The following is a 17,829-nucleotide window of genomic DNA, read 5'->3' on the forward strand; positions in this document are numbered from 1 at the left end:
TGTCGCTCTTCTCTGACATGCCTGCCATGGGTGCTTGATCAGATGTATATTTATTAGTATCCTTTTACAATCACGAAAACACTTTCGCATACAGACGCACATTTTCGATGTGAACATTCACTGGGCCGGTGGAGGGACGATATCCTTGATCTGACTCTTTGCCCTAGCAGCGGCGTAGGGTTTTCGTTGGGATCGGACGTGTGTTGCCTGTTCGTAGGCATGTGCGATTCGGAGGAGGAGTGGTTCGGACCATTTTTGGCTGGTGAACGTGATGCCCGTGGGCGCCCTCGGGTAGGGGTAGTAGGGGAAAGTATCGCCGACCTGGGTGTCGTTTGCGTAGAAACCCATGGGGACTCCGATGACCGGATACTGCGCTCGGTCCGAGATCGGGTACAGCGGCCAATCTCCGCCGCTGGGGGAAACGATGGCGGAGACGCCGTAGCGTGCCAGGGCTCCGTCGATTCCGCGTTGACGCGCGAGCATCAACCCTTGCTCGCGGTACGCCTCGAAGGTCGAATTCGGACGAGTGTGCAGCGCTGCGATGAGGTACCCCTGATCGGTCTGGTTGCCGGCAAGCTCGAGAGTGGGGTTGGCGATGCCGAAGTAGACGATCCCGCCGAGATCAAAGACGGCGGAGGGGACAGAGGTGAGTTTGGAGATGTACGCTTCCAGACCGTAGCGCATCTCGGTCTGGAAGAGCACGTCTCCACCGGGGTTGCTCGTGTTGTAGAAGGCGGTGCGCGTGGGATCCGTCTCGTCACCGATGCAGTCGAGCGTCACTTCGACCATCTCTGCTCCCAGTCCGCGGAGGGTATCGATGGAGTTGCGGTAGGCCGAGAGAACCGATTCGTCAAAGTTCTGGATGGATCGGTTGGCGAAGAACGTTTCTCCCGAGTAACCCAAGCGCAGTCCTCGAAGTGGATTGTCGAGTTGGTTGTGGAAGTGCGGAGCTGCGGAATAGTCGATGCCCTTCTGCACTTCGGCGGGTTGGGTCCAGGTGGCATTGTCGCCCTCGTCCCTACCGTGATGCGCCATGGCGGTCAGCAGCACAGCGACGTCCTGGACGGTGCGACCGAACGGACCTGCCGAATCCTGCGTCGAACTGATGGGGATCACACCGTTGCGGCTGATCAACCCGACGGTCGGTTTGATACCGACAATGTTGTTGTAGCTCGCAGGGCAGATGATCGAACCGGACGTCTGCGATCCCACCGACGCCGCCGCCAGCCCGGCAGCCACAGCAACCGCCGAACCGGAGGAACTCGAACAAGGGTTCCCCGCCGGCCAGTACGCCGACGTACCAAACCCACCTCGAGGACTGTACCCCTGCGTCTGGTTCTGCAGTCCTCGAGCTTGAGCCCAAACCGACATGTTCGCCTTGCCCAAAATCACCGCCCCCGCCTTCCTCAACGTACTGATCGAAGGAGAATCACCCGGCACGATCGAGTTCAACAGCGTGTAGCTTCCCGCCGTAGTGTTCATCCCCAAACTGACATCCGTCGCAACGTTGTCCTTGATGACGATGGGAATCCCGTGCAGAGGACCACGCGTCTTGCCAGCGGCTCGTTCCGCATCGAAGAAGGCAGCCTTGTCCAGCGCAACAGGGCTCGTCTCGATGATCGCTCGTAGTCCCGGACCGTGGATGTTGACCTCCTCGATGCGTGCAAGGTAGGCTTTGACCAGGTCGACACTGGTGAAATCGCCACGGGTCAGACCGGCTTGCAGCTGAGAGATGGTAGCTTCGAGCAGGTCGGGATAGCTGTCGGCTGCGCTGGCGTTGTTGTTGTTGCGGGCGTAGATGTCTTCAGCGTAGAAGGCCGATGCAGGATCGCGTTTGACACCGAATGCCACCGAGGCGTCGTCGTTGCTTGCCTTGAGGGGGGTGACGCTGCTGGATGCACCCTGTAGGTAGGTCAGCAGAACTGCTAGCAGCACCACAAAGCCGCTCGTGGATGCGACCATCTTGATCCTCGCCATCGTTATCGTCTTGGTGTCGTCCTTGTTCCTTCCAGATCCTTGTGGTACCGACGACGTGGGTGGCCTTTCGGACATTGTCGAACCCAACCTTCTTATATCAACCCAAGCCTCGACATCGGATCAGCGGTGGCCGTGTCTTCCGAATGCTTGGCGTGCAGAGAATACCAACGAGGCTTGAGATGATAAGGACACCGTTTGTTATTCGGCAATGCAAATCCGCTCTGGACTTTTATCTAACCGTCAATGCTGCTGCTATGCGAACCTCTCGCTCCGAGAATGCAAAATGCAACCTCGTCTAGGAGAAAGCAAAGAGCCGCATCGTTCGGTATGGTGTTGGACTTCGCTAGCGGAGCACATTGTTCCGAAGAACTCGTTTGGCAGTCGTCACCGTGGCCGTGAAATTTGCCGAGCTGCCACGAGTGTCTCAGAAGGAACTTGAAACTGGATTGCCGGTTGGAAAGGTTGATAAGGGTCAACGGTGCTGTCGCAAAGAAGAGGAGATCGGTATCGGGTCACATCGACGTGCCGATCTGTTCCACCAGCAAACATGATGTTTAGCACCAGCGAAGATTGCTGCCTTGGCACAAACCCTCAATCATCCCAAACATGCTCACCTACCGAGCGCAAAAGTCCCATCAACAGCCAAATCACGCCTTAGGACAATGCAACAGACAAGGGGAACGTGAAATCAGCCGCGCATCCCTTTGATTCGGGGTTGCGTCGACCTTTATATTTTGAGCATAGATGGTGCTATCTACGCAATGTGCGCCAATGATGCGTATGTCTGTGTGTGTGAGAGTGTGCGAATGAGAGGACAACTTGTGTACAATGCAACGTGGATGGGTAGACGAGTCACGAAGCGGAAGGATGGATGAGACCGAGAATACGAGAGCTGGAACAACAAAGACGAACTAAGCGAGTGAAAACGCTTAGGCCTCGGTGAGCTCACGCAGACGACGGATGGTGCTGTGAGGGGTGGGAGAAGAGCGCGAGAACGGTGAAAGTTGTCAGCAAAGGTTGCTCGTGTGAAATGTGCGACGCTCGGAAAGCAGCGAAAAGAGCTTTTGACCAAGCGCGAGAAAGAATAGAGCCGTTTCCAGATTTGATGGTGTCCTTTCACGGTGCGCTTTCCTCCTGCTGACATTGCAACGAATCCTGCCTCCTGTCCGTGAACCACTACCGTTTTGCACCACAAATTGTTTGTGGGTGCGGCGTGTGCGAACAGCGCCTCTACTACCTTCGTTTGCTCCCTCGCGCCGAGCACCTGATTTACTCCCGGGTTGTGTTCCGACCTTGCTCTGCTTCTTTGCTCTGTCCGACATGCTCTCTGGTGATGCTGATGCTGAAGATGCAGAAAAAGAAACTTACGATCGGACGGTGGCAGCAGCCGAGGTGCTGAGGGTCCAAGCACCACCAGCCATGACCTTCTTGCAGGCACGGCACTCCCAGATGCCGACGGCCTTGCGCTTGACCGAGTCCTTGCCGCAGAAGGTGCAAGTGTACTTGGAGTGCTGCGAGATCTCGATCTTCTTGATCTGACGACGGAGCGAGGCACCGTAACGGGTACCGTACTTTCCGGTGATTCCAACCTTGACAGTGCGCTTCGACTGTTGTGATGTTTAACGATGGTACGAGGGAGAGGGTTGATGGTTGTTAGTTGATCTGGTGTTGGGTGTATGTGCATTTGGTGATGTAGAGCAACGGAAAGGCAACGGCTTGAATGGTGGTGATAGGCGACAATCAATCCGAGCATGTCGGACGAGTGATCCTGATGTCGAGATACAACGAGGCGTGCATCATTTGCGAGCAAGAGAATTTGCGTCGTAAAGCGTTGATACGTTATCGAAGCTTGGTGGATGATCTATCATTGAGGCCACGACGCCCCGTGGCCCGTATCCGAAATGGTCGTAGCCGCAGCTGTGTCGATCAAAGCGCAACCACATCCATATGCGAGGGACACGCGATGATGTATATCTGTTCTGATTGGGCTGGTCCTTTACGCTTTCTGCTCTCCCGTCCGAGCCTGCTTCATACTTCTGTGTTTCCTGTGAACACGATCGCAATGACGAAACGTTATGCCAAACATCTGATGTCGAGCACGGCAGGGATGTCTGCTGCTGATGACGCTATTGTTTCGGTATCGAGGTTGCTATCTGGCTGTTGCTAATGCTGCTTCGTCTGGATTATGGTGGTTGGCGCTATACTGGGCTGGTGTCGATTGATCGCGATGCCAGGTGTGTCGATGTAGCCGTTGCCGTTGCGATTGCCGTAGATCATGCTGGCAACACTTACCATCTTGACTATGTGTGTATGTGCGGTTGGTCTGGAGGGAAAGGTTGTCGATGGCGATGAGCGTCAACTACACTCAGCTGCGCTGCCGTTGACCTCGAACCTCTCTGCGTTGCCTTGGCTTGGGCTCAAGCTGCCGATTCAACACTCAGTCTGCTGTCCCCTTTGGCTGCAAGACTGACGGGAATTCCTGCCTGGCTCGACGCACCCTGCTGCTTGAGCCTTGTCAAGGATCCCTCTCGCCTCATCTTCGTTTACTGGTTCTGCAACCCCCCCATTTCGAGGTAGTGCCGCTCCCGGGCGCCAACATTCTGAATTTGCAGTACAAACTGAATTCCAAATCATCGAAGGCAGCTTGATTTCAAAATTAACTGGCCTTCTTGTCTCGAATGTATATGGCAGCAGAACGCGTACCCGCTGTTGCGCACCGCAAGAAGCGTGAGAATTTTCAGATCGCGTACGGCTCCGAGCTTTTTGGACGTAAAAATGACCATGGGAATCGGGCATCGGGTGTAGATCTGCTGTGATTTGTATGGTTCGCTGCATTCCAATCGAGAGCTCACGATTTGTGCGAGCAGCCGTCATCACACATGCTCTCCGCCGGTGAGCAGCTGCGACATCGCCCATTCGGGGCTACACGTTCAGACTACAAACTAGCATGGCTGTGGTTTCGGCATCATGCAGGCACAACAATGATGGTCGATGATGACCATTTGGAATCGCACTGTTGTCTTTGACGTTGGCGGCCTGTGTAAGGTCACTGAGAAAGGGGGCGGAGAGAGAGAAGACTTCCCCACATCCAGGCAGGCAGAGAGACGCGTCCGACAGTGCCAGAGAGTCGTCGGTCTATCCGCGTTGTGCGTGCGTGCGTGCGTGCCTGCCTGGTGGCTGCATGAAGCGTGACGGCGTGACGGCTGTTGATAGCCGAATTGGGCCGAGCCTGTCGATCCGATTTCAATTTGGATTTTGAGTTGTTCGACCTGCGCTTGAGCCATGCAATTGGTGCACAATCAACACCACAGCATCGCCTCTTCCATCCCACCTCGTCATCATCGCGTTTCCAAGGTGCAACTCGGCCCGACATCTAGCGCTCAGCTGAACCAACACTCGGCACCCATGCACGCCGCTCTGCATTCCTAACCAAAACGGCCCAGGCCACGAAAGGACACTCCACCTCTGTTCGGCTCGGAGTGGAACAGGATTGCCGTCATCTCTTCGTCATGTCCGAGGCCTTCTCTCTGTGGCAAGAGCGACCGGAGAAGCTCTTCCCTTCCCGCGAACGGAAGAGTAAGGAAACGGTCACCCAAGACGACACCTCCGACGCCCATCCCACCACGAGATGGATCCAGGAGCAGAATCGCATCACCAGCAGCTCTTCGCGCACAGACGAACTCGACGAGTACGGCATTCCCATACATCCCTCCCAGTACCATATAAAGTCTGCCAAACGCAACTCAGCGCTGCCTCACTCTCCCAGCTTGGCCTCCTCTTCAGCCTTCAGGCCGTCTCCATCTTCTCGTGGTCTGCTCGGTCCCTCGTCTGCTCGTGAAAACCCATCAACAGACGTTCGCACATCGCCATCACTCTCGACGAATCCATTGCCCCTTGAACCGTCGGTATCGCTCTCCCACATCAAGCCACAGCCCGACGATGCAGACGAAGACGAGTCGATCGGTTTGCTTCTGGGTCAATCCAAAAGGCGACGCGGTCGCAAGGACTCCTATTCATCCTTTGGCAGTTCTGTGCTTCCCGTCCCTCTCTTCGCCTCGAACGCGCGCTACAACACACACGCAGGCAGCAACAGCGGGCTCGCACAGTCCAGGCAAGCCTTCCCGCCCAAGCAAGGCCGGTCCGCATATCCTCCTAGCAACCATTCCGGCGCAGCCCCAACATCTCGACATCTGGCACCTCCTCCCATCGAGTCCTCAGCTCAACAGCTCTCACAAACGGATGCATCGCACACGCGTCAGCGCCATCAATCCAATGCGGTCGCCTCGCGGCCGTCTGGCTTCGATCTCGACAGTTGGCTCAGGACGTCGCAAGCGCCTGCTCCCCTCAGAACATCTCCTAGTCTCGGAACCCTCGCGACGTTCGATTCCCCAGAACAGCCTCACCGGGCGGGAGCCTTCAGCGAGGCTGGCAACCGTCGTCGACGTCGACAGGCTGGTTCAGCGTCCGGTCTCAGTGCGGGTGTGCTGAGTGCCGGTCCCGAGTCTCCACGCAGCCGCAGAAAGGCAAGCGCAACCTCCAGTCGACGCGACGCGAGCGGCTACTCTTCCCTCGCGCCTGACCATCCGGCTCTCACGGCTACTCTCGAGCTCAACAGGGAAGCTGGGTCTCGTACCATCGACACCATCGAAGAGTGGCGCGCCAAGTCTGGTTCCTCGTCCACACTGAATGCTGCGGGCCCTTCGTCCACCCAGGTTCCAGATCGCGCCGACGACGGCGGCGAGCCGTCGGATCTGGTACCCCGCCGTCGACGCAAGAGCTCGGTGAAATCCAGCTCGCGTCCTGTGTCCATGGACGGTCCACCGCCTCCGCTCCCATCCATCCCTCCCACATTCACCGCAGCATCCATCACCTCCAGAACCGGCCGTCGACGAAGAAAGGACACCGAAACGTCCCTGGCCGATCTCCTCTCGCCAGACAGGGCACACTCCGCGCACCGCAAGCCAACATCGGCCTCGCCAAAAGCGCCTGCTCTACCGCCCGCCTTGCGCGATCTCTACGCGCTGTCTGGTGTGGGCTCGCAGGCAGAAACGCCCGTACGTCGTCTCATCCGCTGGCTGGCCAAGGAGCAGCTCAAGGCGAGCATCGTACCGCTCGTACTGCTGGCATCTTTTCTCGTTCGCTGGATCGTAGCGAGGGGTGATTGGAGTGGTCGCGGTGTCGGACCTATGCACGGCGATTTTGAGGCGCAACGTCACTGGATCGAGCTCACTCTGCATCTGCCCACGTCAAGGTGGTACTTCTACGACTTGCAGTATTGGGGGCTCGACTACCCGCCTCTCACAGCGTGGGTTAGTTTGGCCTGTGGCTATGCTTCCAGGCTATTTCAATCGACGCAGGCCGGGTTTGCGTTCGAGACATCACGGGGGAACGAAGATTCGGCGACGGTCACCTTCATGCGCGCCACGGTCGTGGTTGGCGATCTGCTAGTCTACCTCCCTGCCATCGCGCTGTATCTCGGTCGCAAATTCGAAGGACGCGGAAGACGAACGCAAGCCATCGCGCTGCTTTCCATCTTGCTCCAGCCTGCGCTCATCCTCGTCGACCACGGGCACTTTCAGTACAACAGCATCATGCTGGGGTTCAGTGCGGCGTGTTTTGCGCTCCTGCACACGACTCTGCCGCATCCGGATGCTGTCGCTGCTTCGTCGTCGACGACGACGGTGCGGGCGCGTAGGCAGGCGGTGGCGGACCTCTCGCGTCGCCTCAGCTACGAGTACATTACGGCGGCGGTATTCTTCTGCCTCAGCCTGTCGTTCAAGCAGATGGCGCTGTACTACGCGCCTGCCGTGTTCGCCGTCATGCTCGGCCGGTGCATCGGCCTAGCCCGGATCGACTCGGAACGTGGGCTCACGCTCTTCATCGGCCTCGGTCTCGCGGTGATCCTGACGTTCGGAGTCGTGTTCGCTCCGTGGTTGACCAGTCTGGAGCAGGTGGGGCAGGTGGTGCATCGCATCTTCCCGCTGGCGCGCGGGCTGTTCGAGGACAAGGTGGCCAACGTCTGGTGCTTCGTCTCGGTGTTGCCGCTGCCGGCACGGTTCAAGTTGAAGAACGTCGTGGCGGCCAAGGCGTTGGCGAGGCTGAGTTTGGTGGTGACGTTGGTGGCGATCTTGCCGGGATGCTGTTTGCTGTTTTGGGCGGCTAGTCAGACGGCCAAGATGGAGATGATGGTGGCGCAGGAGATGGTGCAGACGGGGACAAGCGGGGGTGGGAAGCTGTTGGAGAGCGTCGCGGGAAGTGCGAGGGATGCTAAGGGAGGTGCGTCGCATCGATCGGGTGGCGTTCGCAGTCGAAGGTCTCCTTCTGTGGTTGGATCGGTTGCTGGTGCACCGGCGCGGTCCGAGATCGAATCGCTGCTCGCAGGGTCGGTTTCCAAGTCGCTCAGCGGTCGCATCAGCCACGCCGGACCGATCCACGAACACCTCGCCGTCTCGCACGACTCTGACTATCCGCACAACGCTGCCGGCGCAGACGCCCGTCCCGTGGCGTCGACGTTGCCGTCACCAGCTGCGCAGATGCTGGCGTACGGTCTGATCAGCGTTTCGTCCGCCTTCTTCCTGTTCGGCTTCCAGACGCACGAAAAGTCGATCCTCTTACCACTGCTACCGATGACACTCCTCCTGGGTGCCAAGGGCGATACGTGGGGGGGTCAAATCACCGCTGCGCGCGATTGGCAGTGGAGCGTATGGCTCAACAACATGGCCACCTTCTCCCTCTTCCCCTTACTCAAACGGGACGGTCAGGCTCTGCAGTACGTCGTCCTCACTTTGACCTGGAATTGGCTCATCGGCAACCTCGAAGTTCCCTTCAACCCTTTGGTCAGCATCCGACTTGCGGCGAGCAGAAAGGCGTCGTTCTTCCGACGCCTCAGCATCGTCACGTATGCAGCGGCGGTGGGGTTGCATCTGGTGGAGGTGGTGGCGCCGAGGATGCTGCCAGGGTTGCAGGGGAGGGTGTGGGCGAGGTATCCGGACATCTATCCTGTGCTGAACGTGCTGCTGACGACGCCGTGCTTTGCGGTGGTGTACGTTTGGGCGTTGGTGAGACAGGTTCAGGTGGCATTCGCGAATGGCTGGGAGGTGTCCCTCTTCGCCACCAGCAGCAGGAAATCACAGAAGGGCGCGAAGAGTTTGTAATTTCACTTGATCATACCGCTGTACACCACATTCGATGAGACCTGCAATACCAAACCTTACCGTTGGAGTACATCGTCCAATCTACCCTTCAGACCATCCCTCTGCCTCTGCACCACTTCTGCGAAGAACCCGCTGTAGTCCAACCTCAACAGCAGCTGTTCCAGGTGCTTCCTCGCTGACCCTGCCCCGGCCCAATCGACCTTACCCACGTCGCCCCTGGCCATCTGCAGCTGAGCCACCGAGATGGACAGCGAGCCCAACCCGCTCTCGTCCGCACCCGCTGCTGCCGCCGTCACACTCGTATTCGCCACATTACCTCCGAACGAAGTGGACGAAGAGAGAAGGCTGAAGAACCTGACCAGCTCACGGTCGATCTCCCTCGTCGTCTGGTCGACGAGCGATTGACGTTCGCCGATCGCCGAACTTGCATCCACCGCACCAGACGTCGTTGTGAGGAGCGGCGGCAGAACGTCGCCTCCCCAGCGCTCGACGGTGGCGGCGAAGCGATCGCAGATGTCCAGAAAGCACCGCACGATGCTCGACGCAACGGGGGAGGAGAGCAGCAGTCCGTCTTGGACAAACGCGAGGAAGGCGGTGTGCGAGGTGCGCAGCGAGGCAAAGTCGAGCACTGCATCGGCGGTCGCGTCACCTTCTTCGGCGTGAGGCTCGGTGCCGTCGTGACGGATGGTGTCGGCGCCATCGATGAGCGACTCGGGTCGTGTCGAGGATGACACGAACCTGCGACCCGCCCGACCAGCTACGGAAGCGGGCGGTGGTGCGTATGCGGACGAAGCAGGTCCCGAAACCGGGAACGCTAGCCTCCGATTCGTCCTGCCACCTCCGCCTCCTATGATCGTCGGGGGACGTGACAGAGAGCCGCTGGTGACCCTGGGTCTCTCCTCGTCTCCATACGCCTCGCTGTGTGCGATCACCGAACCCACTGGGGAACTCGATCTGTGTTGCTGTTGCAGTTCCGAATCTTTCCTACTCCGCAATCCCGCACCTCCTGCACCGCTCCTTGCCGGCTCGACCCCAACAGTACTTCCTCCCAACCTCTCCGTCAAACTGCTGTACTGCGCATCGATGATGTCGGTCTGGAAATGACCCAACAGCGTATCCAAAAACCACTTCATGCTCCTCACCAAGGCACAACTGCATCGCAAGAGCCGCGCGCGTTGCCTCTCCTCCTGCGCGTCCACACCTCCCTCGCCCGTCCCAGTGAACCTCCTTCGGCCGCGCTGGTTCTTGCTGATTGCGATCCAGCAATCCAACACCCTGGCGTGCACCTTTTTGATGGCGATCAAGTAGGAGAATATGCGCGAGTACGCTGCGAGGTCAGAGGCGGAGAGGAAAAGATCGAGCGGAAAGACGGCGGTGTAGTGGAGCTGTGCGGGGACACCGATCAGATAGTCGTCGAATCGAGTGGTCTGCAGGCTCGTTGCACCAGCTGTCATTATATCGGCGTTCGCCACGGCAGATGCGGGACCTCTTACTTTGGCAGCGCGCGCGCCGGCAAGACTGGGTCGATATCCTCCTTTCGGCAGAACGAATCGCAACCTCTGCAAGGACGGGTCGTCCTCTGCCCAGGTGCCTATCGTTGCTCTTCGTAGCGAGAGCTCGAGATCGCTCGATCTGATCACGCTGGCAGCTGCGGATCTGGCACGGTAGAGCTTGTTCTTCCTCATGGTTTCCACCTCGGTGAGCAGCGAAAGCATGTAGGGGCCGTTGCGATGCAGAAAGTAGTCGCCCAAGCACTGCAGCGAGGAATGGACGACGGAGGTGGTGAGGATGTTGCGGAAGATCCACTCGGAAACGTCGTTGCGGAGAGACTGGATTGCGCGATCGAGGTCGGACGGCCGGCTCGGTCGAATCTCGGGACGAGCAAGTGCTGCTTCGTGGAGCTGAATGACCGTATCCGGTGGACCCGAGGGTCGGGCATGGCGAGTCGACGAGGCTTGTAGGGACGAAGTTGTGCTTGCATATCGGATGGTATACAGCGCACGACCGACGTAGAGGATCGAATCAGCGGTGGACTCAGAGATGGAGGCCGGGAGCGCATCAGGTCGGAAGGCCCATGTGTTGCTGGAGGACGCAGCCCATCCAGCTAGGCCATCGCCGCTTGCTGCTGCTCCGGCATCAACGTGGTCGTTGTGTGCGTCTGCATCGGTGGCATCCATCCAGTGAACGATCTGATCCCTAGAGATCAGGTTGCGCTTCGAGGTGTGTGGATCAGCGATACCGCCGGGACGGTGGATCTCGCCTCTGCAGACCCAAGCTGCGAGATGTTGCATCCAGCTGTCCTCTACAGCGTTTCGGAGACGAGCCATGTGCGAGGCGACACGCTCGACACCAGTGGAAGCCTTCAAGGTGAGAAGATCGATCAGCAGTCCTCCCGTCCAGGCTGCTGGGAAAGAAGAAGCGGCATCCGCGTCTTGTCCACCCGGCTGCGAAGCGTTTGTGGATGCTTCCTTTGCGAAAGCGACATCTCGTCCCTTGCTTGGCCCTCGTAGGAGCAGCGTGACGACATCGTCCAAAGCTGTGAGCGGCGCATCCCATGGCTCGAAACGAGCTCTGAGATTCGCCAGACTGACGAAACCAGTCTTGGCCACGAGCTCAACATCGTTATCTAGCACCAGCCGCTCTGTTTGTAGCACCAGAGAGTGGTAGTCGGCAAGAATGGAGAGCAAGGTCGAGCAAAGCGGTACGAGGTGAAGAGTGGGCTGCTGCTCGAGCTGTGCCTGTGCATCTTTGGCACTGCTGACGCTGCGGGTGGCGAGAGAGTTGGCACGCAGCGCAGCGCGAATGGCGGTCTGTCGAGCTGCTTCGATTTGAGCTTCTGCGAATGTCTTGACACGGTTGTAGCGGGTGTAGAAGGTGGCTAGGTGGTTGAGGATCTCGATCTCGGAAGGGTGGAGGAAGTCGAGGTCGTCCCTGACTCTGAGCGCAGCCGATGAAGCTGCAGCTGATGAGGAGGCAAATATGTTCGAGGGATGTCCTGCCAGCATCGCCAGCAGTTCGGCGATCATGTTGGCAGCAAGACCCCCTTTGGTGATGATGATGACGACGACGACGAGAAGGAAGCGAGCCAAAGTCGCACCGAGGTGTTGGTCTCTCGCTCAGCTTTGCACCGATATCCGCGACGCGTCAAGGTTTTTTCAATCATTGTTACATCGAGACCTGGCCACACCGCTCAAAGTGGAGGTGGGATTCATGCACGCTGCACGAACGGATCATCGGTGCATCCGAGCAGGGTCCTTGTGGACACGGCATTGCCTTCTTGCACAGTCAGCATGCCCGTCCCACCAAAGGTACAGCCAACAGCATCCACAAACACAGCATCGACCACCATCATTGTCAACAAGCAGTCGCACCATACCGCCATAGATGACAATGTCTTCGCTCTACCAAAAGGTGCGGTCGGTGTCGTTCGACGTGCTCTGGCGAACCGCCCTCGTCCGCTTGCCACGCGCCGTCCCAATCTCTACCCTCAAATGGACATCCCCCGAAGGCCCGCATCCTTTCGTCTTCCATCTGCCTTCGAGATCCGACGAATACACCATCCCGCTACACATCTTTGTTCCGCAGAGCTTGTACGACAGTGCGCCGGCAGACGGTGCACCCGTCTTGGTGGATTTCCACGGAGGCGGCTTCTACCTCGGATCGTGCCTCGAACAGGCTCCCTTCTGCGCTTACATGGCGAGGAAGCTCGACTCGATCGTCATCAGCGTCGACTACCGCATGGGGCCATTCCATAGCTTCCCAGCGGCGATCGAGGACGGTGAAGATGTGCTCAGTGCCATCCTCGACAAGGATTTCCCGGGATACAAGCCACTACGTGAAGCGGTAGCTGCACGAATCCAGTCAGAGAAGGCAAAGATAGCAAAGCGGGGTGCCGCCGCCATAGACGAGCAGCACAAACAAGAGCTGCAGAAGGGCAACATCGAGCAGATCACGGTTCCAACCCAGTCCAAATCCTCCACGACTCCGGCCTCGTCTTCCACTGCCGGCTCCTCGCGTCCAGCCTTCGACTTTGACTCGACCAAGGTGGCTGTATCCGGCTTCAGCTCAGGCGGCAATCTGGCTCTCAACCTCGCCCTCGACATCAGACCGCCCGAGCTCGAAAGCCCGTGGCCGAGCAGATTTACCCCCAACTATTCCACACCCATCCCGTTACTCCTCTTCTACCCCTCGTTCGACCTGCGTCAACTACCATCCCAACGATCGCGTCCCGAACACATGGGGCTCCCATCGGCGTTCTGGACCCAAGTGGCGGACTCGCTCGCACCCACCTACGCCGAACGCGATCAGACCTCCCATCCACGCGTTTCGCCCGGCCTCGCCTCGCTCGACTCGCTGCATCCAGCCGCCCGCATGTTTCTCGTCCTGTGCGAACTCGACACGCTCTCCGAACAGTCCAAGCAGTGGGTTGCCAAGGTTCAGGCGCACAAGAGGACCGAGCATCTCGTCGTCGAGGACGTCGCCAACATGAAGCACGGCTGGACCCAGATGCCCGACGGCTGGCTCTCGCCCGAGGAAAAGCAGGCCAAGCAGGCCGTCTTTACAAAGGCCACCGCTTTCGTCGATTGGGCTTGGAACGGAGCGCAAGGCCAAGACAAGCCGAAGTCGCAGCTGGTTGTGCCGCAGAAGGATACAGGGAAAGCACAGACGGCGGATATTTCGCCAAAGGAGGTGGTGTGATGCGGAGTGTAATGAAAATGTGACGGTGACTGATGTGATAGTTGCAGTAAGGGTATATGAACGAGCGCGTGGTCAGAATGCAGGATGGCCAGAAGTAAGGCGGCAGTGGAATGAGACGTTCAAGCAGCCTTGAGAACGGAACGAGTGCCGAACAGACCGTCCATAGCCTGAAGCAGCTCTTGCGGTGTACACTTGGGTCGGGGACCCTGCTTGCGATCGTTGATATCGATGCCGACCTTGGCCCACGCCTGTACGAGCTCAGCCTCTCGGTAGCTGGGCAGCTCCTTGGCAGAGCGCGGTGACTTTTTGTGGTTGCGAGAAAACACGCGGCTGAAAAAATTGGTTTTGACGCGAGCAGCTGTGTTGATGGTCACCACCGAGCGTGGTCTGGCTTCGTAAGCGGGAGGTCCGACGAGCGTCTCCATCGGGGACTGGGTAGGAAAAAATACGGTAGAGAAGGTCAGTGGTGAGTGGCGGAGCGAGCAGACGTGTGAAATTGCAGGGAGGGAGGATGCTTACCTTTTCACTAGAAGCGTCGACGTTGATGTACTCTTCCTTTTCGCAGATGCGCACCTCGTACTCGATCACTACGGGTTTGACAGCGGTCTGCATACTGGAGAGGTCATCGAAGATGCACATGACTGAGAAGTCAAGACGAAGGGGCTAGAGTGCAATGTCGAGAGATAGAGTGATTGATTGGGACGAGAGGCTCGAGCGGGGAAGGATTGGAGTGCTTGTCTGCTTGTTGGACGGAGAAGATGGTCTGCATCCCGCACCCGCTTATATGTCTTTCCATCCTCACGTTGCGTCACAGTGTGGAATGGATAAGCTTGGTCTACAGGGGTCAGTCTTCTGATGATGAGCATCCTGACACGCGTGCAACGGATGAGCAAAATGACAGGTGTCACAAATCCAATCATCGATCCAAGGTCGATTCAGCAGCACGACACACCCTCCAGAAACCCTCCGCTGCGGTGTGCACGAGTCAAAGTCGAGCGGTGTGGGGGCACAATGCAAAGGGGGGCTTCATGCACGCCATCGCCGAAAATTGATGCCGTGTCAGAACGCTGATCATCCCTGCAGGCCGAAAATCGGATTGAGGAGGTCACCACCAACTTTGCATTGCTACGCTTGAGACTCAACGATCACAATTCATCTGTGCAAGAGGCGTCATTGATCACCGAACAATTCATATGTCGCACCACTGATCATTTGTACTGTAAGCTCACAATGCCAGAGTGACCACTCACTCGACGGTCGGCCTGACGCAGTCGACGTCAACGAAAAGCAATGCCCGTGCGAGAGAAAGTCAAGGTCACCATTCTTGGCCAACATCACAAATGACTCCTCAAATCCATTCAAAGAAAGGCAGGTTGAAACGAATTGGGCAGTGACTGCATCACAGAGATCGGATGATAACATTGAGAGGGAGGACGTGGTAGATGGTTGTGCGGAAGTGATCAAACAGATGCGAGTGCAATCAAGCATCGCGAGTCTCCGGGTCACTTCTGCGGTCGGGACGAAGGGCTCGCCTGGAGTACGACTTGGGAATGCCGCAGACGGACGAGTTGGGCACGTATCCGTTGGGAGCAGGACCGTTGTGCGAGGTGTCCCACTTGCCCTGGTACGAGTTGGCGGGTTCGTCCTTCCTCTGGCAACCAGTGCGGTCGATGTGAGCCTTTGAGCACCTGACACGCTGTGCCGTGCCCGAGAAAGTGACCGAGTTACCCCACTCGTCCATTCGCCACAGGCAGCCACGCTGGAGGTCCTTAGGCAGGTTGAAGCAGCCCTGACGGTTCTGATCGAGTCCACCGTACTGCTTGCCCCAACCAGACGTGTTGCCCCACTGGGCAGGGCAGCCTTGCGTCATGTAGCCGACACCCATTCCCGGGACCAGAATGTCAAGACCATCGCTGGTAACATCACCTCCGTCGTTGATGACCTGGTAGAAGAGCGTGCTGACCTTGCCGGGCTTCGAGTTGGAGGTCTGTGCAAAATTCTGCACGAAGCAAGCACATTCGTCGTCGGCCTCGTTACTGCTCGTCTTGGCGGTGAAAGCATAGCCGAGAGTGGGGTTGACAGCATCGGTCCAGGGCTGCTGACAGCTGCACTGGAACTCGTTACCTCCACCGCAGCCAGAGGAGCCACCGTCGTTGAGGTGAGCGCCGGTGACGACGGTCTTGCCGTCCTTGTAGCACGTGGCGACGGTGTTGTACACGGGTGCCTTGCCGGGCCATGAACCGCTAGGCTGTGGTCATACAAAGAATGAGAGGCAATGTGGTCAGCAACCTCTTTTCTGGTGTCATGCGAAAAGGAGCTTGGCCGAGGCAAAGCTGGATGTCCCCGAAAGAGATGTTGCCGCGACGATGCCGGTATGTTCGAGGCCATCGTGTTTCGCACTCACCTTGCAGCAATCCCAGTACATGGTAGCGTCGGTGGACTCTACCGAGGGTGCGAAGAAAGCGGCGCTCGCTGCGATCACAGCGATGAGGACGCTCGCCTTTCGAATGGAGCGGATCATATCGACAGAGGGGAACATGCTTAGGAAGGAGTGAAGAAAGAAGAAGGAGTGCAGAGGCGAATCGAGAACTGTGGGGTCGTCCGTTGCCTATCAAAGGAACGAGCGAAGGAGGGTGTATTAAAAAGGCGAGCAAGCTTCGAGCTAGCCACGCCAGGGTTCAAGAGATTGTGACAGAACGGAAGGGTTTTCGAAGCGACCGGGGTCTGGTGCTCGGCTCGCACAGCGAGGTCAGTCAGAAGCACAGCAAAGAAGAGAAAGGTGTAAGGAGTATGGAAAGTGTCCAAGGGCAAGGAGGCATTGTGGCGAACAATACGCTTTATACCGCGGTCGTCGAGGTCGCCGGGCCAGCCAAAAGTGTGCCAATTAGCGGTCGTGCAAGTGCAACGGTGATGTACGACTTCATCAAGAGGCGATGCGGGCGGCAACGTGGAAAGACCGGCGGTGCGGTCAGCTGGCTGCCCGTCACCTTTTGTACGCTTGCAAGCAATTCGGAAGCAACGTGGGACAGAATTCCGACGCTAAGTTAGCTTTGCAGCCAGGATCTAAGTTATGGAAACGCTAGCCAGCAAGCGAGGTCTAGTCGAACTGTCAAACGAGGGCGGAGTGCAAATTCAATCAGCATGGAACACCATTTTCGCAGGCCAGAAACAAGTGCTTTTTCGGCTGAAGAAAATAATTGCTGTTTTTGCGCAGTCCATTCCTCGGTCGCTGTGCTCTTGAGGTGAGCAATGCCGACTGAGACTACCATCGGAAGACGAGCCGACGTATGAGGCGTGGTGAGCGATGCTTTGTAGCGTAAATAGCTTCGCTTCATTGTCAGTCAGTCGGTGTGTGGTGGGTCGAGCGCCCACTGTGGGCGAACGAGTTGCAGTGCGATTGTCAAAGTCTGACAACGCAGGGGCCGGTTGCGCAGTTCGTTCAAGTAGAGTCGATCTCGAGCCTGACAAGGAGACAGTCTTTGTGCCATGCATCAAGTATTGTTCAGGGTGCAACCTCGGTTGAGGCTTGATGAATGTGGAATTTGAGGCGTACTGTACGAAAAGCTCTTTGCCGGCGAATCATGTCGTGTACACATTGAAGACCGACTCGAAGGTCGATCGACAGTTCCCTCCAAGAAGCTGGGATGGAGCTGTCGTTCGTTCTTTCTGTTTGTGAAATAAAATGAACAATGTTGAGGGGAAAAAAGGGTCGAAAAAGACCAGGAAAATCACTGATGAAATCGGGGACAGCAAGGACAGCCGATCCGAACTCCAGATCGATCACGATTCAAGACAGAAGACAGACCGAGTCGTGTTGCTGTTTGGTTTTGCTGAGCTGCAGTCCTGTGAATTTGGCGCTTTCTTCCTCGCGTCTGGAAGGGAGAGAAGAGAGAAAACGCTGGGATCACCTTTCAATTTTGTGCACTCTTCGATGCATCTTCTCGCTCTTTGTGTCACTCTTGCCGCATCGTCGAACCTCGTCTCTTCCCTCTCCACCATC

General features: G+C 57.5%; 7 protein-coding genes across 7 annotated transcripts; 2 read left to right on the forward strand and 5 right to left on the reverse strand.

The window, feature by feature from the left end:
- Positions 1–117: 117 nt before the first annotated feature.
- PHSY_001611 (glutamyl-tRNA amidotransferase subunit A) lies at positions 118–1,977 on the reverse strand (the record flags this gene model as incomplete). The annotated part of the gene is made up of 1 exon (XM_012332239.1): positions 118–1,977. The coding sequence occupies one exon, from the start codon at positions 1,975–1,977 to the stop codon at positions 118–120; it is 1,860 nt and encodes a 619-aa protein (XP_012187629.1).
- Positions 1,978–2,361: 384 nt separating this feature from the next.
- PHSY_001612 (60S ribosomal protein) lies at positions 2,362–4,893 on the reverse strand (the record flags this gene model as incomplete). The annotated part of the gene is made up of 4 exons (XM_012332240.1): positions 2,362–2,507; positions 2,596–2,630; positions 3,346–3,584; positions 4,681–4,893. 4 exons carry the CDS (start codon positions 4,891–4,893, stop codon positions 2,362–2,364), a joined length of 633 nt encoding a protein of 210 aa, XP_012187630.1.
- Positions 4,894–5,486: 593 nt separating this feature from the next.
- On the forward strand, positions 5,487–9,131 carry PHSY_001613 (glucosyltransferase; the record flags this gene model as incomplete). Its single annotated transcript, XM_012332241.1, has 1 exon — positions 5,487–9,131. One exon carries the CDS (start codon positions 5,487–5,489, stop codon positions 9,129–9,131), a length of 3,645 nt encoding a protein of 1,214 aa, XP_012187631.1.
- Positions 9,132–9,187: 56 nt separating this feature from the next.
- Positions 9,188–12,157, reverse strand: PHSY_001614 (hypothetical protein; the record flags this gene model as incomplete). The annotated part of the gene is made up of 1 exon (XM_012332242.1): positions 9,188–12,157. One exon carries the CDS (start codon positions 12,155–12,157, stop codon positions 9,188–9,190), a length of 2,970 nt encoding a protein of 989 aa, XP_012187632.1.
- Positions 12,158–12,515: 358 nt separating this feature from the next.
- On the forward strand, positions 12,516–13,829 carry PHSY_001615 (esterase/lipase; the record flags this gene model as incomplete). Its single annotated transcript, XM_012332243.1, has 1 exon — positions 12,516–13,829. One exon carries the CDS (start codon positions 12,516–12,518, stop codon positions 13,827–13,829), a length of 1,314 nt encoding a protein of 437 aa, XP_012187633.1.
- A 119-nt stretch (positions 13,830–13,948) lies between these two features.
- PHSY_001616 (hypothetical protein) lies at positions 13,949–14,749 on the reverse strand (the record flags this gene model as incomplete). The annotated part of the gene is made up of 3 exons (XM_012332244.1): positions 13,949–14,260; positions 14,349–14,492; positions 14,606–14,749. 3 exons carry the CDS (start codon positions 14,747–14,749, stop codon positions 13,949–13,951), a joined length of 600 nt encoding a protein of 199 aa, XP_012187634.1.
- A 560-nt stretch (positions 14,750–15,309) lies between these two features.
- PHSY_001617 (glycoside hydrolase) lies at positions 15,310–16,368 on the reverse strand (the record flags this gene model as incomplete). Its single annotated transcript, XM_012332245.1, has 2 exons — positions 15,310–16,077; positions 16,234–16,368. 2 exons carry the CDS (start codon positions 16,366–16,368, stop codon positions 15,310–15,312), a joined length of 903 nt encoding a protein of 300 aa, XP_012187635.1.
- Between the last annotated feature and the right edge of the window lie 1,461 nt (positions 16,369–17,829).

The sequence above is a fragment of the Pseudozyma hubeiensis genome, assembly GCF_000403515.1.
Source record: "Pseudozyma hubeiensis SY62 DNA, scaffold: PHS19, whole genome shotgun sequence".
Lineage (NCBI taxonomy): Eukaryota > Fungi > Basidiomycota > Ustilaginomycetes > Ustilaginales > Ustilaginaceae > Pseudozyma > Pseudozyma hubeiensis.